At 57.2% G+C, this 22,359-nt stretch overlaps 1 protein-coding gene across 1 annotated transcript; it reads right to left on the bottom strand.

Moving 5' to 3' along the window:
- Positions 1-1,805: 1,805 nt before the first annotated feature.
- Positions 1,806-11,746, bottom strand: CRYBB2 (crystallin beta B2). The gene is made up of 6 exons (XM_081285131.1): positions 11,691-11,746; positions 10,322-10,401; positions 7,780-7,898; positions 4,506-4,638; positions 3,341-3,483; positions 1,806-2,061 (listed from the first exon to the last, which is right to left on the bottom strand). Exons 2-6 carry the CDS (start codon positions 10,373-10,375, stop codon positions 1,893-1,895), a joined length of 618 nt encoding a protein of 205 aa, XP_081141257.1. The 5' UTR covers positions 10,376-10,401; positions 11,691-11,746; the 3' UTR covers positions 1,806-1,892.
- Positions 11,747-22,359: the final 10,613 nt, after the last annotated feature.

Below are 22,359 nucleotides of genomic sequence, written 5' to 3'. Positions count from 1 at the left end.
GATTAGCAGAAAGTAACTAGGTCACTGGGGGCATCACCTGTGGAAGAGATGAACGCTGGTCTTGCAGAGTCGGGTAATTCTCGCCAGGGTGGGCTGAGCTACCCACACGTTTGGCCCTTCTACCTGGAGCCAGTTCCTTCCCCAATCCTCCCTCATGTTGTGATACTACAACCAAAAGGATCCCTGTGAACTGATGGGGCCACTCAATCTTGGACTGGACTTTTGGTTTATTTATGATCTCAATAAACCTCTTTCCTTTATAAAGTACCTAGCCTCAGGTATTTTGTTACAGCAAGAGAAAATAGATTAACACACCACCTGCATGATCACCATTTTAACTGCTTTAAATTATTCAACAAGGTTTTCTTTTTTTTTTTTTTCCAAACTCAAGGGGATTCTTCTAAGTGGAAATTTAAAGGGGCAAGAGAGTCCAAACACTCTTGAAGAAAACTGATGATTTAGGGAACCCTAAGACTTCTTATTTAGAAATAGCTAGTCATTAAAACAACGTGGTGGGCTGGGGCTGAGGCTCAGTGGTAGAGAGCTTGCCTCACATGTGTGAGGCACTGGATTCAATCCTCAGCACCAGATAAAAATAAATAAAGTTATTTTAAAAATATGGTAAGAATACAGAGATACCTATAGGTGGAAGGAACAGAAAAGAGAGCCCCAAAATAAGCCCCCTGCCTACATGAAAATTTAATAATTGATAGAGGTGTCATTGTATTGTCGGGGGAACTTAGACTCTTCACATATTATTGTAGGACAACAGTTGTCCAAAGTGAAAAAAAAAGCAGTTGAATCCCTCAGCAGACTCTCCCCAAACCCACCTCCAGCAGGATTAAGAACCTAAATGTGTTTTTAAAACTTTAAAACATTTAGGAAAAAAAAAATATTGAAGAATCTGTTCGTGACCTGGGGTGAGAAGGGACTTCTCAGAGGAGCTGTGGATGCGCGAGCGTGGACAGAGCCCGCGGTGCTTGGCTACATTAAAATTTAAAACGACATAAAAGACATCGGGAAGGCCCCAAGGAAAGCTCCCCTGTGAGGACAGAGCTCTGCACTATTCATAACCAACACAGGAGGAGTCTGCGAGAGCCGGCCGCCTCCCCTCACCTCCAGGGCGACCCTTGCCAGGAGGGCTGTGCTGGCCTGTTTCCCCCTGAGGAGCCCCCTGACCCCCTCCCGGGGCCCTGCAGAACAGCCACAGGCCGGGCCTGTCCGACGCAGCCCACGCCTCATTCCCATGATGCTGCTCCGTCACTCTGTGCCTGGCCACCCGCAGGGTGACGCTGAACCATCAGACCCAGGAAGGCACAAACATGCAGCTGTCACATGCCCCCAGGACAGGGTGGCCTTGCAGGGCTCTGGGCTCTGCTGCAGATGGGAAACAACTCCCCCCCCAGGACCGCAGGGATACGGATGTCCTGGGAGAAGGCGGATGTGGTAGGTTTTAAGGCCTGGGGCCTCCCTCACGTGCTCCTGAGAGTGACTGTGCTCAGCCTCCACATGAGAGAGAGCCCAGGTGGCCGCTTAGGAGGCAACAGAGTTGTCAATGAGGCGAAGAGACACAGGCTCAGAGAGGTTGGACAGTGGGTTTGAGGTCACACAGCTAAGTAGCTGCAGAGCTGGAGGGTTCCAGGAGGGGCTGCTGCTACCCTGCCCAAGCACTTGCGGATTCTCTCTCTGACACACACATGCACACACACATGCACGCACACGCACACACATCCACCCACAGGCACACTCACACGCACACACCACCCAGGCCCGCTGTGGACGAAGGAGCCCGCACACAGTTGCAAGGCACACTTTATTCACTCGCTGGGGGGTCTGGAGGGTCCTGGGCAGCCGCCCGGGCCCCTGGGGAGAAGGGCGGGGGCTCGGGGGCTCTAGTTGGAGGGGTGGAAGGCGCCACGTTGGTGCCACTGCATGTCGCGGATGCGGCGCACGGACTGCACCTGGGGGTGGGGAGCCCCGAAGTCGCTGCTGTCCTTGTAGTCGCCCTTCTCCAGCAGGTACTGCAGCCCGCGGTAGCCAGGGTACTGGTAGCCGACCCACCTGCAGGGCGGGAGGGGGGAGAGAAAGAGAGGCTCGTCCTTGAGCCCCCAGGAGAGGGCGCCTGCCTTCCCGGAACTGGCAGGACTCGGCACTCCCCCGCCCCTCCAGGGTGGCCTTCTGCTTCCTTCCTGCTTTTTTCTTTCTTTTTGGGGGGTGACGGTACCGGTACCGGGAATTGAACCCAGGGGCCCTCGACCACTGAGCCCTATCCCAGCCCTGTTTTGCGTTTTATTTAGAGACAGGGTCTCACTGAGTTGCTTAGGGCCTCGCTTTGGCTGAGGCTGGCTTTAAACTCAATCCTCCTTCCTCAGCCTCCCGAGCCATGGAAATGACAGGTGAGCACCACCGAGCCCGGCCCCTTCCTGCTCTCCACGGGCAGCTCACTCCCTCCCAATATGAGTTTTAGCTGAAGGCCTGACACAGGGTCAGAGCAAGGAGGTCATAAGCTCCCAGAAGATCTGACTAGGACAGGTCCCCCAGGGGCCCCCACAATCCACCCACTGCTCAGGGCCTTTGCCATTCAGGGGTCACTGACTCTTTTAAGCACCTAATGCGAATGACAATCTTGTCCTCAGGGGACATGGCAGAGCCCTGGCCCACAAGGACCTGCCCAGCCAGTCTCTGTGGACACCTCCAGCTCCGCCCACCCGCCTCGTGCCCCTGTGTCCCTGCACTGAGGCCACCAGGGCCTTCATGGATCAAGAACTCCCTGGAAGGCTCCGCAGGCTGTGCGCAGGCCCGTCTCTGCGGGGAGCTTCCTCTCCCTCCGGACCCTGCAGCCCTGCTCTGCCGTGAGGCCTCCGAGACTCTCCCTCGAGGGAGAAGCTGAGGTTTGTGGGGCACCTCAAACCAGCCCCTCCTGGAGGGTCACCTGCACGGGGCAGCTGCCAGGCCTCCTCCTGACGCTGCCCGTGGAAGCCCGGGACTGAGTGGACGTGGGAATCCACGTGTGCAGGAGCCGGGGACTTTGCACAGTATTTAGGGGACTTGAAGAACCCCAAGAAGCCAGTAGGTGTCGCCAAACAGGCTGTCTAAGGCCAGGCGGGGGGGGCGGGGGGAGCCCTCATAGCATTTGCATAGAGCCCGCCCACATCCTCCCCGGGGTTGAATCGATCCCTTGGTTGCTGCAGTACCGGGCATCGCACCCAGGGGGCGCGCGCCGCCCAGCCACACCCCAGCCCTTTGGAGACAGGGTCTTGCAATGTCCCCCAGGCTGGTCTCCAAGACTGGGGGCCCCAGAGTCGGTGCCCGGGGGCGAGGGGGCTGGGGCTGCACTCACGTGCCGCTCTGCACCCGCACCGAGGACACCTTCTCCTGGTAGCCGTGGGCGTGGAAGCTGGGCACGTCGTCATCTATGATCTCCATCTTCTTCCCCGTGAAGTTGGGGTTCTCGTAGAGGATGATCTTGTGCTCCTGGCTGTCCTGTGGCCGGGACAGGGAAAGCCAGTGTGGGGAGCCGCCCTCCCCCACCCCACACCCCAGCACACTGCACCCAGACCCTCTGCTCCATAGACCCACCCAGTGACGGACTGTGAGTCTGTAGAGTCCCTCCTGAGCCGTGGGCTCCCAGACGTCACACTTGGGGGGATATTTGATTCTGAAACGTGGTTTTCCCTCCCACAAACTGGACTTTCTCATTCTTAAAGTGCAGCCATGTCTTATTCACCCCCAAGGCACAGCACAGCCCCCCTCCTGTCTCTTCCCCTCCCCCTGCTCCTGCGTTTTTCTTAGTTGTCTCGCTTCATCCATTAAGCAAGTCTTATGACACTTGGCAGATGAGAAGACTGAGGCACAGAGAGGTCAAGTGACTTGCCCAGGGTCACACAGGTGGGAAGAGGAGAGCCAACATATGACCCCAGGTCTGTAGAAGGCCAAGTCCAATCTTCTCCCAATCTTCCACCACACTGTGGAAGGACACAGTCCGGGCTTGGAAGGCTTGGGAGTTGAGTGCTTGAGCAGTGGTAGGTCCTTACCCCTCCCCAAGAGTTTATCCACTAGTAAGAACCAGGCTCAGAGAAGTACAGACAGCTCTCACAGGCGCGAGTCTTGAATAAGAGCTGAACCGCCTTTTTCTCCCCTCAGCACAGAATTTCTTTTAATATTCAAGATGGTGACCGTTTATTGAGCAATTACTTTGTAACAGGATCGGGCGACTCTAGGGAGCACCATCCACCTAGGATAGAATGTGAGCAGCTGTGGGGTTACAGAATGTGACAACCCTCAGTATCTGTGGTCCTGAGATTCCCAGGAGCTCAGCCCAAGAGCCCCAGGTACAGAGGAGGAGCCCGAGGCTCAGGGAGGGGGAAGGACTTTGCAAGGTCACAAGCCAGGCTGTTCCCTGCCAGTCAGATGGGGTGCAGAGCCAACTGCAAAGGCTCCTCCCGGTCCCTGCACCTGTGGCTCCACGTGGCCGAGGGGACAGCGTGATGGGGCAGGGCACTCACCACTTTGATGGGCCTCAGGGAGCTGAGGGAGTCTGTCCTGCGGCTGCTGGTCCAGGAGTCCCATCGGGGGTACTCGCCCTTCTCGAACACGAACTGCTCGCCCTTGCAGTTGGCCTGCTCGTAGCCCACCCAGCTGCCGCAGAGACGGAGGGGACAGTCAGTCCAGCCCAGCGCCCCGCGCAGAACCCGCCCCTGGGCCCGCCGCCGGCAGCTGCCCTGACCAAGGGCAAAGAGACGCAGCAGCGCGGCCACCTGGGCTGCCCAGCTCCAGGCCACGCGCCTTCAGCCAGGGACACGGTGACAGACGAAGCAGGTCCAAGGGACCCCCCAGCACCAAATGCCAGGGCCACCGGATGCTCCAAGGCTCAGAGCTACTGTCCAAGCAAACAAAACCAACAAAATAACGCCACCACGGCGGGTTTGCAGCTGTCCCTGCAATGTCACCGCAGGGGGCGCTGGGAGGACAGGAGCACCCTCCACCTTCTCCACTGAGCTCCCTCTCGGGGCCACCCTGGGCCTCCCCCTGGGAGCAACAGGGACTCTTTTGTCCTCGTGAGTCTCTTGCCTCTTCCTGGACACAGGGTCTCTGAGATCTGTCCCCCTGGGCCTATGTCCCCCCTGGGCCTGCGTCCCCCCTGGGGATGCCAGCTCCCCCCAGGTGCCCAGACCCGCGGGTGCTCAAGGCCCTTCCTTAGAAAGGCGTGTGAGCCACCTGCTGCTCCTGGGGACCTGACATCCCCTCCAGGTGGCTTGTCCCTGTCACCTGCTGAGGTTTTGCAAATGGCCATCTCACTGTTCCCTGGAGGGAGGGGGGAGGAGGAGAACCCGCCTCCTGTCCAGGACGGGGACAACCTCCTTCCTGAAATCTCCCATCCTCTGGGTGCCGAGTGGCCACGAGGGACGAGGGACTTTAGGGGAAGGAGCCTCTGGGGGGGGGGGGTCGCCAATAGAGTAAGGGGCCGATGGGAGAGGGCCCACCTCGGGCAGGGAGCACTCTGGGGCCACCCAGTGCCACCAAACCCTGCCTCAGGCGCACAGTGGCCTTGGGAACAGGAGGTTGTGCTCAGCGTCCTTGGAGAGACCAGCCGTCTGCGTGGGCAGGGGACCCAGAAAGTGGCAGTCAAGAGCTCACAGCTGTCCCCCGAGGACCCCGTCACAAGAACAGAGACGACTTCCGCATGTGACACCAGGGCCGGTGACATCCAGGTGGCCCACCTGACCACGGGATGGTAAAGCCACAAGGTCATGCCGTAGGACCCCAGTCTCTGCCTCAGCTGGGCCATGTGGTGGCAGGAAGCAGGTGCCTGGGCTCCACCCGGTGTCAGTGGGCTGGCTGGGGACCAGGAGTCTGCTGTGGGAGTGACCCAGAGGAATGTCCACAGGACACCACACAGAACGCCCTCCGTGACCCAGGCGAGTCCCCGCTACCTTATAACCTCGTGGGCTGCAAAATGCAAAATTCGAAGTACATCACCGTGCCATTCTGATCCTTTCAAAAACCATTAAATATAACGCAGAGAAAAATCTAGATTTAGACCCCAATCTTTTTTTCAGGGAGGGGGGGTACCAGGGACTGAACTCGGGGGCCCTTGACCCCTGAGCCCCATCCCCAGCCCTATTTTTTAAATTTTGTTTAGAGACAGGGTCTCACTGAGTAGCTTGGGGCCTTGCTAAGTAGCTGAGGCTGGCCTTGAACCCAAGATCCTCCTGCCTCAGCCTCCTGAGCAGCCCGGATGACAGGTGTGGGCCACCGCGCCCAGCTAGACCCAAATCTTAACAATGGTTACTTCTGAGTGGTCGGGCTAAAACTTTTTCTTTCTTTCTTTCTTCTTTCTTTCTTTCTTTCTTTCTTTCTTTCTTTCTTTCTTTCTTTCTTTCTTTCTTTCTTTCTTTCTTTCTTCTTTTCCTTCTTCCTCTCCTCCTCCTCCTCCTTCTTCTTTTAATCTAAACACTTGTTCTTATTTTTTTTTTTTTGGTGCTGCTGGGGTTTGAACCAGGTCCCGTGCATGCCAGGCAAGTTCTCTATCACCAAGCCACACGCCCAGCTCCTATATTCTTAATTTAAAGCAATAGCACTTTAAACAATAAACAAATTTTAAAACCCAAAATGTATACATCTATATTTTAAAATTAAAAGTGTAAAATAGTTGGGCAGGGCTGGGGACAGCACTCAGTGGAAGAGTGTTTGCCTAGTGTCTTAAAACCCTGAGTATCATCTGCAGCACTGCCAAAACTATCCACCCACCAAACTCAAAAACCTTGGTTAAAATATGCTTGGGAAATTCTATCATCAAAATATTAAAAGAATATCCCGGTGGCTCTGGAGGCTGAGGCAGGAGGATCGTGAGTTCAAAGCCAGCCTCAGCAAAAGTGAGGCCCTAAGCAACTCAGTGAGACCCTGTCTCTAAATAAAACACAAAATAGGGCTGGGGTGGGACTCAGTGGTCGGGTGCCCTGGGTTCAATCCCTGGTGTATGAATATATATATATTAAAAGGTAATTGAAAATCCCACGCGGAGTTCCAGTGGCCCGGACTTCAGTTATCTGGAAGGCGTGCAACAGATTCCCTGGGTGTGCCAGATAACGGAGGCTCAGCAGGGCTGTTGCGTGGGCCACCTTCTCCACGTCTTCAGACGCGGACACAGGCAGGGCCATGGCACCAGCAAAATTCCCCGAGCATCCTGAAGTATGGGGTGGTCCCCGCAGGACACCCAGCCATACCAGACTCCAACCTGTTGGAGGGGGGGGTCACTGGTGACCCCCCGAATCCTGAGGCTCTTACAGAGAGGGAGTGGCCAGGAGCCGTGGGAGAGACCCGTGCCACCTGCCGGCTCACACAGGACTGTGCTCATCTACCCCACAAGGGGACAGTCCATCTGCCAATCACCCCCCCTCTTTCTCAAGTAAAGATGTGGCCCCCAAATATGCCAGCAGATCGGCAGCTCTTAAAAGTTCTGTGTCCCTGCTTTGAAGAGGTGGCTGTCATCTGTGCCCAGCCCTGCCGCTGAGCTCTCCTCCCATCCTCAGGAGGACAGGGTTACCCTCGTCCTGCACAGGAGGAAACAGAGGCTCAGAGACGGAAGCTCCTGGTCAGAGGTCACACAGCCCAGAGGTGGTGGAATTGGGATTTGAACTCAGCTCCAAAGCACAAGTTCTCCCGCTGGGCTGCCAGACCCCGCATCTTAGGGGCACAGAGAGGACAGACCCCCAACCCCACAGCCCAATTGCTTCACCCTGGCAGCCCCTGGCCGGGCGAGGCCACGCGGATACCTACGGTCCAGCCTGCACCAGCACAGAGCCCGCCTTCTCCACGCCGGTCTCCTTCAGGTTGGGGCAGGGTCCGCTGAGCTCGTGGGAGTGGCCCTGGAAGTTCTCCTGCTCAAAGATGATGATCTGCAGCGGCAGAGAGTCGGGTCAGAGCTTCCGAGGAGGCTGGAGGGTCGACCCCCAGGGCCAGGAGACCTGCAGCCGCCTGGTTCCCCGGGCCTCAGTCTGCCTTCTGTATAATGGGACGCAGAACTGCCCTCGGGGTGCACACGGCCAGTGGGCGTTGGTGGGCATGGGCGGGGACAGCCGTGCTGCCCTCCCTGTTTGCAGTACTGGGGACGAATCCAGGGCCTCTGGAGAGCTGGGCGGGCGCCCCCCAGCCCTTCACGGTCATGGGAACCGAGGTGCAGCCCCAAGTCCCCGTGGGCAGCAGCAGAGCTGACCGGGCGCCCAGGCTTGTCGGGCAGCTGGAAGGGAAGCAGCATCTTGCAAATCTACCCTGCACACCAGGCCCCTGTGACCCTGAGCCCTGGGGACGGTCCCAGACAGTCCAGCCCACTCCGGAGCTGGACCAGCACCATCCGATGTCCCTGGTCTCCATGGAAACCACGGGAACCACGCCTACCTGGGCCCCTCCTTGGAGCCCCAGCCTCAGGGGCCTCCCAGGGCCCGACCTCCCCTTGGGAGATTCTGTCTGCAGGGGACTTCGCGCCCCTCGCCTCACCTGGTCCTCTCCTCGCCCAGGGAAGGGGTCTCGCGGGGTCCCCATCTGAGAAGCCGAAGCTCTGCAAAGTACAAGACCCCCACCCCCACCTGGGCCCACCGAGCACCAGCTGGGAGGCCACCTCAGCGAGAGCTTGGGAACAGTGCGCTCCAGCCACCACTCCCCGGGCGCTGCCTCTGGACAGGCAGGGGTTGGGGGGACAGCTCCCAGCTGCAGAATCCACAAGGTCAGCACTGGCAGGGGACACAGGCCTCCCGCTCCCAGGCAGGGGATTAGCCAGATAAAGGAAGCCAAGGGGGTGGCCAACGGGGCTCAGAGACAAATTCCACGGGATCAATTCAGCCTTTAGAGTCACTGACCCAGCTGGACCCCGGGGGCAGGAGACATGGGTTGTGTGCTGTGCAAACCTAGGGAGCAACGGGATGTCTCTGGGCCTCCGTTGTCTTGTCTGTGAAACGGGAGGTCAGGCCTGTTTTGTACGGGTGCTGGGAAGGATCAAGAGTGTGGAAGTCAGGGGCTGGTTTCTCATGACCTGGCCCGAGAGCAGGCACTTGGGAAGGAGGGTTGGGTGAGGAAGGCAGACTCTCCAGGCATTTGAAAAGCCTTAGAGAGCCCAGTCCACCCGTATCAGTGTTCACTGTTGTTGTTCATAAATAAAATGGAAGCTAAAATGTCCCACGTTATCTGATTCTTTAAAGCTGTCCTGCTGAATGGAACAACCATCAGCTGCACATCTGCAGTGCGTCTGAGTGAGGATAATGCTCTAAGTATAAAATACTCACTTGATTTTGAATGGGGAACAAAGAACCTAAAATACCTCCCTAATGAGTCTTCTCTTGATTATTCACTAAAATGCTCATTTTCTTATACACTAGGTTTAATACGACATAAAATGAATATTAGTTTTCACCTTTGTAAGTGTGGCGACTAGAACATTTTTGTTACCTGGGTGGCTCACAGTGCACATCAGTTGGACAGGGGATGCTTTAAGCCCAACCTTCTGCTGTTTGCCAGACTCACCCAGCTCATTCTTGACCTCAGGGCCTTTGCATATGCTGTCCCCATTGCCTGGGTGCTCTGGCTGACCCCAGCTCCTCGCTTGACTCAGGGTTCTGCTCAAAGGTCGCCTTCTCAGAAAGGCCCTCCCTGAGCTCCTCTGTGGACACGGCCATTCCCCGTCCTCCCTGGCTCTCAGGGACCCTGCACTCTGCTCTGTGATTTACTGCACAGTTATCATCACTCCATGGTATATATCCAGCTGCTTGCTTAGGGTCTGTCTGTCCTCTAGAAAGTGCTGCTTGGAAGGGGACGAATGGGCAGGAGGGTGTCGGGGGGCAGTTTTGCATGGACTCCGCGTCAGGACTCCTAGAGAAGAAGGACACCCGCGAGTGGCGGGTGGGTGGAGGTTGATAGAGTGTGAGGCTGGGGGGAGGCGAGCCTCTGCCACTGGAATACGACCCCAGTGACCCCACGAGAGTGAAGCTGAGGTCTTCGCGGGCACCGTGGGCCAGGAGCTAGGCTGAGCCTGGCTGCTCTTCCCATTTTAGAGGGAACTGAGACTCAGAGAAGTGGAGCAACTGGCCTGGGTCACACAGCAGGTGTGGAGCTGGAAGCCACCCCTCACCTCTCAACCAAGAGCCGCTTCTCTGGTGCACCCAGCCTTGGTGCAAAATAGGGTGCACACCAGCCGAGGAGTGGAGGTGTCAGCCTGCACAGCTGCATCAAGGCCCGCGTGCCCTGTGCTGGGGCGGGACCTCGGAGTCGGTGGAGACGGGGGAGGGGAGGGGGGTGGGTGGTCTGCCCCTCCCCCCCACCTGGCACCCACCTTGGGGTTGAGGGGCTGCGGCTTGCCCGCCTGGGTCTGGTGGTCTGAAGCCATCGTGGACTGTCCCGCGCAGGAATGACCTGGAAGACACGGGGAAACCGCCGTGAGGACGTCACCAGCCCTGGCTTCCTCCTCCTGGGGACCCACGGGGGTCTTGGGGTGTTGGGGGCGGCAGCTCAGACCCCACTGCCAGCCTGACTTCTTTGTGTCTGGCTCGGGGCGCTGTGGGAGGGGAGGCTCCCTGGGGACACACTGGGACCCGAGGTGAGGCCCCTGGAGGGCAGGGCACAGCTCCGGTGGGTCCCCACGGCGGGAGGCTCGGCTGTCACCGCCATCTCCTCGAAAAACCAGACCCTCATCCCCCCGTGCTTGGCCACCCTGGGACTCAGCGAGGTCCCCCATCCCCTGCCCCTTGGTCCCAGCTCCCAGCACCCAGGACGTCCCCTGGGACATTGATCTTGGTCCCCACAGTGTGAGCGGGAGATGGGCGCCGCAGGACACAGGACAGCCCAGGACATGACATCGTCCCTCTCTCCCTTCCTGAGGGAGGGGCGCTGGGCCCAGGTCGCCTGGGGACCGTCCTTCATCCAGAGACGGCAGCCCCTGCCTGGCCGGCCTCCAGGGGGAGGATACCCATCAAACGGCTCAGGAGGAGGGTCTGCCACCCCCTCCCCGGCCCGGAGTCCCATGGGTGCCCCTGGGTCCTCGGTGTTCTCAGAGGGCAGCCGAGGCAGCCGGGGTCCCGCTGAGCAAGCGGTTCTGCCGCTAGGGGACCTCGGGCTGGTCACTGCCCCTGGGGCCTCAGTGCCTCGGGCCTCAGTTTCCTGCTCTGTAAAATGGGGACCACGGAGGTGCCCGGCAACATCAGGGTTCGATGGCACCGAGCACAGGAGGCACAAGCCCTTGGCAGCCACCCAGGACCCACTCTGCACCCAGGAGGAGGTGAAGAAGGTGGCACCAAGATCACCTTTGGTGACCTAGCCATTAACACTGCCCAAGGCTGGACATAGGGTGTGGCGGCAGCTGGCCATGGGTCTGGGAGAGCCGCCTCCCCGGGCATCGCTGAGGGGTACCCAGTGGCACCGGTTTGCAAACCCATTACATTTTCCCACCGCGTTCCTGGCAAAGCCGAGGCGCTGACGGCTGTTTCATATTAGTGACCAACACCACCAACAGCCGAGGACATGCCAGGCAGTGGCTAGACCCTCCACTGTTAGCCCTGGACCCCGGGGCGTGACCCCTGTCCCCACTGAGCGGGAAGGAACATGGGGCTGAGGGCACCTGGTCAGGAGGCGTCTGGATTCACCCCGTCACCCAGCTCCCGACCCCGGCTAAGAGGAAAGGCTGGGAGCAGGCGTGTCCCTCTTACCAGCGACACCGGCAGCCCCCGCGAGTGCCCGTGGAGCCCGCGGCGGCAGGTGGCATTTATACCTTCCCCAGGAGGGACGGTGCCAAGACGGGCACCGCGGGAAAGCAGGGGAAGAATGCAGGGTTAAGCCCACACCAAAGCCCCGGTCAGCAGATGCGGGCAGACATTGTGTCTCCACACAATAATGTCATTAGCTGTCAGATTCGGCCGCGCCAGGGTGGTCAGGCGGCTGGGCAAGGAGATGCCCGCTTTGCATGCATCAGCCCTCTGGCTGCCAGGACGGGGGCCATGCCAGGTTCACGGGCGCGGTCATCGGGCCCTGGGGCTTGAAAGGCAGAGGTGACCTCGGTGTCCCCGTGGAAAACAAGGAGAGGAGGGTCACCAGACAGAGACGGCACCCGGGCAGCGGCCCTCTGCCCACCCACCCGTCCACCCAGCCATTCAACAAAAATAGTCGCTGGGCATCTCATTGGTGCCAAGCTCTGTTCCGGGGATCAGTGTCATCGAGGAGATGTACCTGGCCCGGGCCATCAGGAAGGCTCTCAGGAAGAAGCAGAGCACTGGTGACAGGGAAAAGGTCCCCTGAGGGACAGGGTCGGGCGTGTTCCAAGCAGGAAGGGCCCTGCGTCCTAAGACGCCCTGGGGGCAGGGGCGTTCGGCCCCACCATGGCCTGTGATGGGCAGGGTCATGGTGGACAGGGGCTGGTCCTGCGGGGTCCAGGGGGCAGCTGGGGACAGTGAACTTCACCCCCTGGCAGAGGCCAGGGATGTCCTGAAGAGGGGAGTCCTGGGACCCTGGACTTTGCTCTGGAGAAGCCTCTCGGGTCTTCACTTCTGGCCAAGTCACTGCCGGGCACCTCAGGTCCCTTGAGGTCCTTTCCTGCAGCCCAGGTCCTATCTTGACCTTGAATCCAAGGTCAGGCAGGGGGAAGAGACAGCCCTGGAGGTTGGGAGGTAGGTCCAGGAGAGGCTCCTGCTCCTGCCGCCTCCCAGGCCCCGCACACATGACCCCCGGCTGCTGGGGACCTCCCAACTGTCCCCATCCGCCACCGTCTTTCCCATCAGCAGATACACAGAGGCAGGATGTCATCTGCCTGGTTTTCCATGGCATCCAGGAGCCCGGTGCCTGGCACGTAGTAGGTGCTTGTGTAAACGGGCGGTTAGGTAAACAGCAGAATCTTGGATATAAAATGAAGCAGCTGGTAAGGGAAACAGCGTGGCCCCTGCTCAAACAGATCAGCTGGGCATGGTGGCCCACGCCTGCCATCCCAGCTAATGAGAGGCTGAGGAGGAGCGTTGCTTAAACCCAGGAGTCTGGGGACAGTCTGGGCAACATACTGGGAGCCGGGTGCAGTAGCACACGCGTGTCATCCTGTTGTAGGGACAGACAAGGCAAGGCACCGAAGACAGCAGGAAACAGTTTTATTTGGCTGCAGCCAGGTTCAGAGGGCACAGTTTTGCTGTAATCAACCAATCCCCTGAACCCCGAGTTCAGGGAGTTTCAGAGTTTTATACCCAGCATGTAAGGGGAGGGGCTCAGAAGTTCACAGTCTGCAGAAGTTCACATGAAAGCAGCTTTTTATTTTGCTATTTTGGGCAAGTTAACTCTTCAAGGACAACACCTGAGAAGGGGAGAGCTTCTTCCCCCCTTTCTTTCCTCCCCTTGCCAGCTGTACCATGGAGCCCAATTGGTCACTTATTTTAAAAATGTAGACATCTCTGTGAAGCCCAGCTCAAGGCCAGAGGCCTGGTTTGCTCATTTCTACAAATTACTATACTGGATTCGTTTGAAGAACTAATAAGGGGGTGTCCAGCACCTGGAGTGCTGGTATCTTCCCGGCCAGTGGCCAAGTAAAACAGGGCGACACGAAAATAGGAAGTTCCGGGCTGGGGATGTGGCTCAAGTGGTAGCGCACTCGCCTGGCATGCGTGCGGCCCGGGTTCGATCCTCAGCACCACAAACCAACAAAGATGTTGTGTCCGCCGAGAACTAAAAAATAAATATTAAAAATTCTTTCTCTCTCTCTCTCTCTCTCTCTCTCTCTCTCTCTCTCTCTCTCTCTGTCTCTCCCCCCCCCATCACTCTCTCTAAAAAAAAAAAAAAAATAGGAAGTTTATCTACATTGAACTCTTTCTCAGAGACTCTTTTACTGACAGTCCTAAAGTCAGCCATGGTGAAGAGGGCTTTTCTGTGGAGAAAGGGGGTGCCACTTCAATCCCACAGCTCTAGAGGCTGAGGCAGGAGGATCTGAGTTCAAAGCCAGCCTCAGCCACAGCAAGGCCCTGAGCAGCTCAGTGAGACCCTGTCTCTAAATAAAATACAGAATAGGGCTGGGGACGGGGCTCCATGGTGGAGGGCCCCTGGGTTCAATCCCTAGGAACAAAAAAAAGCTCGAGGCAGAGTTAGCCCAGGGCCAGCAGCTGCATCTGGGGGCATGGCGGTTGTCGGGGCTGGTGGAGTGGGACATCAGGAGCTCTGGGAAGGAAGGACGTTCGAAGATGCAGGGGAGCCCTGTGCTGAAGCCGGAAGACAGTCATGAGATGACGGATCCCTGGGACTCCCCTTCCAGGACACAGCTCAGTGGACACGGGAATGGTTCAGAATTTGGAATGGCGGTGGCCCTGGGCTGGGGCAGAGAAGCAGGGGTCAGTGATTCACGGGCCTAGAGAACAGGCTGTGGTGACGGCTGGCCGTGATGTGGTCCGATGTCACGGAGCTGTCCCTGGAAACGTGGTGAAAGGTCACATTTATGTCGTGTTTTTCCCCAGGAAAGCCCCCCCCCCCCCAGGGCCTGAAATCCAGCCCCGCACAGTCCGTAAGGCCGACTCTCAGCTGGACGGTCCCCAGGGCTGGGCTTTGCCCGAGGGTCTGGGCGGGTCCCTCTCCGCCTCTCCCAGCTCCTGGCAGGGGCTGGTCACCAGGGCGCCACCTCCCTGGCAGAGTGTCACCCCTGGCACAGGGCCGTCTTCTCCTGGTGTCCCCACGTCTTCCTCCCTCTGTGCAAGTCTGTCTTTGGGTCCAAATTCCCCCTTTTATCATGGGATGGGGGCTGGGGGGGGGAGGCCGGGCTGCTCAGGTCACAGACATTAAGGAACATGGCAAGTGGCCCTCACTGGCAGCTGTGGGGACGACACACCCATAAACAGTGGATCAACCCCCTTTACCTGTATCCCAGTGGTTTTGGATGAGGGTCCGCCCCCGTGACGTCATCTGACCTTGGTCAGCTCTGCAAAGACCCCATTTCAAGGTCAGACCGTGGCCGGCCAGTTCTGAGGGTTAACTGGCCCAAGGTGATGGACACCGTCATGGCAGGGGGCCTGGTACCGGGACGCAGCTCAGGAGGGAAAGAGGGCTCCACGCACCAGAGACCGAATATAAACCCGAAGGCACCTGGGGACGGACTTCCTCCGCCACAGGCTCCCCCACTGCAGTCCCCGCCTGGCTGACCCTTCAGCAGGTCAATCCACCGACTGGGTCACAGCCTCATGACCTTTCACCTCTCACACTGTCTCACACAGGAACTTTGGAGGGGGGTCCTCATGTCCACACCATGACAACAGCGAGTCCAGTATGTGCCCCTGAGCCTGTCCTCCCCCAGGTGACCCGGGGTCAGTCAGATGACCCGGCTCAATCTGCCCCCAGAGCTTGGTTGACTTTGAAGGCACAGCCCTTGTCCCTCCCCGGGACGGGAAGCGCTGCTCCAGCTCAGGTCTGCTGACTTGGGGCAGACGGAGGGACAGAGGGACTGGAAACACCTCTGATCCTTGAGCCGTCACCACAGAAGGGACAGAAACCCAGTTAGTGTGCAGATGGAGGAAGCCAGGCTGGCCCAAGTCCCAGCTCTCAGACCCAGGCCGTGAGAAGTGACTGGCCTGTCCGTGTCAGCCTCCCCGTGGCCCAGGTGAGTGGTGACTCTGTCCCCTTTGGAAGGTCTTGGCTCCTGTGATAAAGTCACACACCCACTCTGCGGGGTCTCCCAACACCTCTGTGACCTGCAGGAACTGAGCTCGGCAGCCCAGCTACAGGGTCCTGGAGTCTCCAAGATGGTGACAGGTGTCCCCGCCTGAAGCCATCTGTCTGGAACGAGCTCTGTGCCACATCACTCACCACAGGGTCCCTTGGTCACTGAGGCTAAGTCCTCCTCCTGACGGAAAAGGGAAGGACCCACCTTTTTCATCTCAGGTTCCAAGGACAGTTTAGCCTGAGTCCTCCTGAAGGCCAGACTTCCAGGGGTGATGTGGCCATCTTCCCAGGAGGACTTGGACCCTCGCTGGGGCTCTGCCAGAGTCCCCAGCAGCTGGTTGCAGAAGTCCCCCTCACTGGGGTTGGGAAGCTGCTCTTTAGGTCACCCAAGCAAGTGCTGCTCCCGAGGAGGGGTCTGCACATCCTAAGACCTGTTCTCTCTCGTTTTTTAGTTTTTGATTTTTATTGATTTTTTAAAAATGAATGACAGCAGAACGCATTACAACTCAAAGACCCCATTTCTAAGCGAGGTCCCAGTCTGGGGCACTAGGGTTCAGGATTTCATCGCATCTTCCTGACTCACAGTTCAGACCACGACAGGGATCCAGCCATATTTGTTGAACAAACAGATAGTCTCAAGAATTTGCAGAATCCTAATAAATAAGAAAGAATTCCTAGCACTTAGGGAGTGTGAGAGCCTAAAGGTGCCAAGTCAGGCGCTGTCTGGACTTATTTTATTTTTTTTAATCCTCTCAGCCCAACAGGTAAGTGTTGCACTTATTGATCACCCCATTTTATTGAAATTGTAGGCTCAGAGACGTTATGGGATTTGCCCAAGATTGCACAGCCAGTAAGTAATAGAGCTGGGCTTTGTGGACTGCCTCTCTACTAGGTTTCCCAGAGGGTCCTTTCCCAGAGGGTCTCACTGCATTAAATTCTCACAGTCATCTTTGAGATAGGCATGAGTAGTATCCCCTGTTACAAATAAGGAAGTTGAGGCTCAGAGAAGTTAAGAAACTTGTCTGAGATAACACAGCCAGAACCTGAGCTCATCTCAGTCAGACTTCAAGGAAAATGCTCTTCTTCTTTACGCTCTGATGCTTCTCTCTACGCCCTGAGGATTGTGGTCAGGTCCTCTTCTCCAAGTCTGTCTTCCTTTCAGAAATGAGGTCCTTTCCCCAGCACCTCACATTTTTCTCTCTAGGACATTCAGAGTTCCCATGACTGGCAGGGTAAAGCATGCTGGGGGGGTGGGGGGACAGTCGATTATTATCCCTATTTTTGTAGGTAAATAAACTCAGAGAGGGAATGAAACTTCCCCAAAGTCACACAGCCAGGAAGTGGCAAGGCTGGGATTTGAACCAGGAGCTCAGGATTTGCAGATCCCAGGGCTTCACTACACAACAACTCCCCTTGTTCCTCCTGGGATTCCTCACCTGCAGTTGATGTTTCCTTGGCCTGCAGGTGTGTGATGATCTAGTTTCTTGAGTCCATGGCTAGCGAGCACCCTCCCCCTTTTAAAGTGACCCACCCTGTGACCACCACCGATTGCAGCATCAAAAAAATCACTCCTGGCCCCTTTTGCACATGTAGCTGTATTATGTTCCAGATGCTTCTATACCCCAGTAACTCAGGAGGCTGAGGCAGGAGCATTGCAAGTTGGAGGTCAGCCCAGCAACTTAGCAAGGCCCTGAGCGACTTAGCAAGACCCTGTCTCAAGACCCTGTCTCCCAACCACAGGAGACGCTGGGTAACTGCAGCTCTTTGGCGATCCCAGGCTGCTACCTCTGGGTGGGCTGCAAGATGACCATTGGCTGGGACCCACGAGTTGGGAAGAAATGGCAAAAATGAGGCTGTCTAGTCCGGGCCCCACGGGAGGCAGTCCCTCAGACAGAGGGAAGAGGGGGCCATTTATTTGGAAGTCCAGGGAGCACAAGGAAGTGGAGAGGATGAGGGGCAGGGAAGGGGAGGAGCTGGTACAGGGCGGATTCACAGGAGGGTCACCGCTGGGTCTTCCTGGATTATCAGGGAGGTCCCGTGACTCGTTGTAGCTGATAAATGTGGCTTGCCGCAGTCTGGCTGGGCACAATTCAGGAGCCACTTGTCAAAAGAAACGAACTTTATTTTTAGACCCACACACGCCAAACCACACAGCTCCTCAGGAAAAACCCTCAGAGCCCAATTGCCACCACCAGCTTCCCACAAGCCTCTCCACCTCCCACACTCCTCCTGCTCTTGAGGCCAATTGGCTGGGTTGCATGGGTGGAGCCAAAAAAGTCCCCCAATGAGCAGCTCCGTGGTCTGAAAGGGCGGGGATACAGCCCAATGAGCATCACCGCAGAGGAGCCAATCAGTTGGCAGCTAGAAGTTTGCTGGGGCTGCTGTGAGCCAATCATCAGCTGGCAGCTGGAAGTTTGCTGGCAGCTGGAAGTTTGCTGGGGCCCCTTCGGCTGTGGCTCTCAACAGTGGCTGACAACATTTCCGGTGGAAATCATTTTACTGCTGGAGCAGACTTTGCAGTGGACTCTCCTCTTCCATTGTCCCCAGTCGAAAGCCTTGTGAGACAGCAGAGTCTCCATCAGCCTGGACCCCTGAGTGACCGCGTGGAGCAGAGCCCCCTTCTGGCCAGCAGTGGACATGCAGCATCAGGGAGAAAAACACCTTTGTTGTTTTAAGCCACCAAGACAAGGGGGCTGTTTGTTATTCAGCACAGCTTGACCCATACATGGAAAGAAAGGGCTTAGACCCTCTTCTCTACCTTCCTGTTCCCATGGAGAAAGCTCACCTCAGTGTCCTCCTTGAAAAAACTCATTTTGGTCCTTAGATATGAAGGAGTCAGAGGCAGAAGACACCCCCAAGATAAGCTGAGAGCAGTTTTCTGCTCCACACTTCTGATAATTTTTTGTAACAGCCTCTTATTCTCTTGAAATAAAATTGATAATACAACCTACCTACGCACAAGCTTCCCCCAAAAAAAGATTAATGAAAAGCTGTCACAGCTGTAACTATAGTAGAAAAGTATAATACAATTCAATCTGTAACAATATGCTTCAATATATAAAGGCTTTGACACTGCTGTGCCAGGTGATCTAAGACGGGAGAATTATCATGGATACATTGGGCTAGGAACTCAATGTATGTTCAAGATTTTCATTCACCTCAGTGAGCAGGTTTTCGTTTGTTTGTTGGTTGGTTGGTACTGGGAACTGAACCCAGGGGTGCCTAACCACTGAGCAACATCCCCAGCCCTTTTATTTTTTTATCTTGAGACAGGGTCTTGCTAAGTCGCTCAGGGCCTTGCTGAGTTGCTGGGCTGACCTCCAACTTGCAATGCTCCTGCCTCAGCCTCCTGAGTTACTGGGGTATAGAAGCATCTGGAACATAATACAGCTACATGTGCAAAAGGGGCCAGGAGTGATTTTTTTGATGCTGCAATCGGTGGCAGGGAGTGGTACAAAGAGCCCCGGAGAATAACGAGGTCCCCCGCTTAGCTCGTTAGTGGGCTCCCTGGGGGGTGGCCACAGAGCCAGCCGCCCAGCTGCAGAGGGCTCGGGGACTCTGGCTCTGGGTCCTGGGCACCCACGAGACCTCAGAGGCTGGGCCCTCAGAGCACAGCCTGGCTGCCCTGCTGCCTGCCCCTTGGGGGCCTTTAGGGTACACCCCCACGGCTGGGTAACAGGGACGGCTCTGCTCTGGACACCCAGGGGCTGCCTGCAGGGTCTGGAGTGGACCTCTGGAAGCCTGTCAGTTTCCTTCTCATCATCATCTCACGTGGACACTCACACAACCTACGAGATAGCTGGTCTCCCTATCTCCAAGCTACAGAGGAGGACAAGGAGGCACAGAGAGGTTATGTCGTTTGCCCAAAGACACACAGTAAGCGGCAAAGCCCAGAAAGCCATCCCACTGGGACAGGGCAGGGACCCAACTCAGCCCTGCCGCCTCCGGTCCCCTGTCCTCACTCCCTCTAACCATTTAGCTGCACTGTCTCTCAGTTACACTGGTCACTGAGCTTCATCTCCAGTGACTGGGGGACACTCTTGCATTACCATCACTCTCAGGCTCTGCCCTGCAGAAGACAGGGTCTGATCCGGGGTGGATCACACCTGTGAGCTGGCTTTTGGAGTCAGACCTGACTGGGGACGAGTCTTAGTTCTGCCTTTCCCTGGCTGTGTGACCTCAGCAGTTGACTCGCCTTCTCTGAGCCTCCCAGAGGGCCACAGGTCTGAGTAGGACAGTGCCTGGGCGCTTGAAGAGACCAGATCGTAGTTCTGGGTTTGAGGCTTTGGACGGTCACTTGGACATCAGTGTCCACCTGGAGCTGCCCTGGGTCTGGGGCTCCAGCTGAAGCCCTCCTGTAGAACCAACCCAGCTCCCGGCTCTGGACACAGAGGGGCGGGCACCCCACCCCACGCTGCATGGCCCTCCCTGCCTAGCTGGCCCTGACCTGCTGCCCATCAACGGCCATCATGGTGTTGACATCAGGCCTGGCCAGCTGTCGGCCCAGCGTCCAGGACACAGCAGATGCTCATTAAACACAGCAGCGGCAGCAGCAGCAGGTGAGCCGGTCACGGCCATCGACAGCCCACAGAGTGGACACATGGGCTTTGGAGACGGCCCTGACGGAGTCCCCGTCCCAGGCCGTGTAAGCTGTGGCCTGGGGGAACTTACATGGGTTCTCTCTGCGGACGAGAACCGTTGTGACTGTCCCCACCGTGGGCTCAGCAGCAGCTCCCAGGACAGCAGTTATCATGGTCTCTGCTGCCATTTTCTTTTCCACCCTATTTCCTGGTAGCTCCCAGTCCCTGGTGGATATGTCAGGAAGGAATGTTCTAGAATCAGTACCCAGGGGTGGAGTCTCCTCCCTTCCACTTCTTTTCTGTGTGGCCTTGGAGAGGAATCCTGCCTCTCTGGACCATGGTTGGCCTGTCTGTGAAATGGGCCCACCCGCCTGCCGTGCCTACCTCTCAGTGACATTCTTTGAATTCAATGAGATGATGTCTACAAAGCCTTGAGTCCTCAGCAAGTGCTCATTTATGAAGTGCAATGAAACTGCTCCTTGTAGAAACAATGAAGGGGACAGAGTGGGAGGCTGCCCTCCCCATGGAGGGTCCACTCCTGCCTTTTATCTGTCTTGTTGGGGAGTACCCTGATCCAGCCAAGCCTGAGGCCCACCCAGCTCTCCCACACACAGCAAAGCAAGAAGTCAAGGGGATTCCTTGTGTGTATGTGTGTGTGTGTGTGAGTGTGTGTGTGTGTGTGTGTGTGTGTGTGTGTTTAAACACACAGGTTGGAATAACTACAACCTGCCACATTCTTTTCAAAGCCTTCCCAAGGCCCCCAGGGCCTCCCACGCCCCAGATGCTTCAGCTGCTTCTGGGGAGGAGGGCTCCGGCAGACAGGGAGCAGTGGGGAAGCCTGCAGGGTGGGCTACGGCCCTGAGCAAGCCTGCGGCAAGGTGGCTAGGGCTGACCGTCAGCAGGAGCCCCTCTTCCCACATTGGGCAGGGAGGGCCCATCATGCCTGGCTCCCCACAGGCTCCCCACACGACTCCCGTCACCCCCATGAGCCCTAGAGAGTGGGAGGAGCAGGCGGTGGAGGGAGCAGAGGGGTGCGTCCCCAGGTGGCTCTGCACAACACACAGGGCAAGGGGGGTTGGGGTGTAGGGTGGCCTCTCTGTCCCCCCCCCCATCCTTCAGGGCACGCTCCACACCACAGCCCGAGCCTCTGCGTCCCTGGGATCTGCGGAGCCCTGGTGAGCTGTCCCCGCTACCGGGATGCCTTGTAGTCTCTGGCCACCCACACCCCCAGGGCCTCAAACCTGCTGTTCCTCCACTAGGAAGGCCTTGGGGTGCATCCACGCGGACGCTCCAACACCAGCCTCCAAGCAGATCCCCTCCCAGACCCGCCCCCGCCCCCTGAAACCCCTGCCTCCTGCGGCCGCTCCAGCTCCACCCGGGGATCTCTGTCCGTCTCTCCCACAGAAGGGGAGGTCCTCCACTGTGCTGTGTCCTTGGACCTGGGACAGGGCCTGGCATGTGCTGCCTGATTAATAATGTCACTGTCACTCGATCAACAGAGAGAGTCTGGGGAATGAGGAGCGGAGGAAGGCAGGAGGCGGACAGGTGGCTGCTGGATGATGGACAGATGGACGGATGGGAGGAGGACCGAGTGGGTGGACTGAAGGGAGAGTCCATGGATGGACAGATGGACAGTGGGGGAGTCAGGACAGAAGAACCCAGGGAAGGAAGCACCTCTAGCATATGGAAGAGAGGAAGGAAGGAAGGATGGACAGACAGACAACCGGATGGATGGATGGATGAATGGACAGATGGACAGACAACTGGGTGGATGATGCATGGATGAATGGATGGATGAATGAATGGACAGATGGATTGACAAATGATGGACAGATGGATGGGCAGACAACAGGACTGATGGATAGGTGGATGGATGGGTGGACAGACAGATGGATGGTGGATGGATGGACAAATGGATGGGCAGACAACAGGACTGATGGATAGGTGGATGGATGGATGGATGGACAGATGGATGATGGATGGATGGACAGATGGATGATGGATGGATGGACAGATGGATGGGCAGACAACTGGATGGAAGGATAATGGATGATGGATGAACGGATGGGTGGATGGAAGGATGGACAGACAACTGGACTGATGGATGAGTGGATGGATGGACAGA

Source organism: Spermophilus citellus (genome assembly GCF_964194105.1).
Source record: "Spermophilus citellus genome assembly, chromosome: 3".
In the NCBI taxonomy this organism is placed as follows: Eukaryota; Metazoa; Chordata; class Mammalia; order Rodentia; family Sciuridae; genus Spermophilus; species Spermophilus citellus.
The sequence above is the reverse complement of the archived record's forward strand: the minus strand, read 5'-3'. Positions and strand labels throughout refer to the sequence as shown.

What these genes read in the sequence shown, in the direction of transcription:
- CRYBB2 (XM_081285131.1), bottom strand. Translation starts at nt 10,375, where the DNA reads ATGGCTTCAGACCACCAGACCCAGGCGGGCAAGCCGCAGCCCCTCAAC. An exon ending in CCCTGAGGCCCATCAAAGTG is followed by an intron (nt 3,484 to 4,505) that starts GTGAGTGCCCTG and finishes TCCCGGCCACAG; the next exon opens with GACAGCCAGGAGCACAAGAT. An exon ending in GTGCGGGTGCAGAGCGGCAC is followed by an intron (nt 2,062 to 3,340) that starts GTGAGTGCAGCC and finishes CCCGCCCTGCAG; the next exon opens with GTGGGTCGGCTACCAGTACC.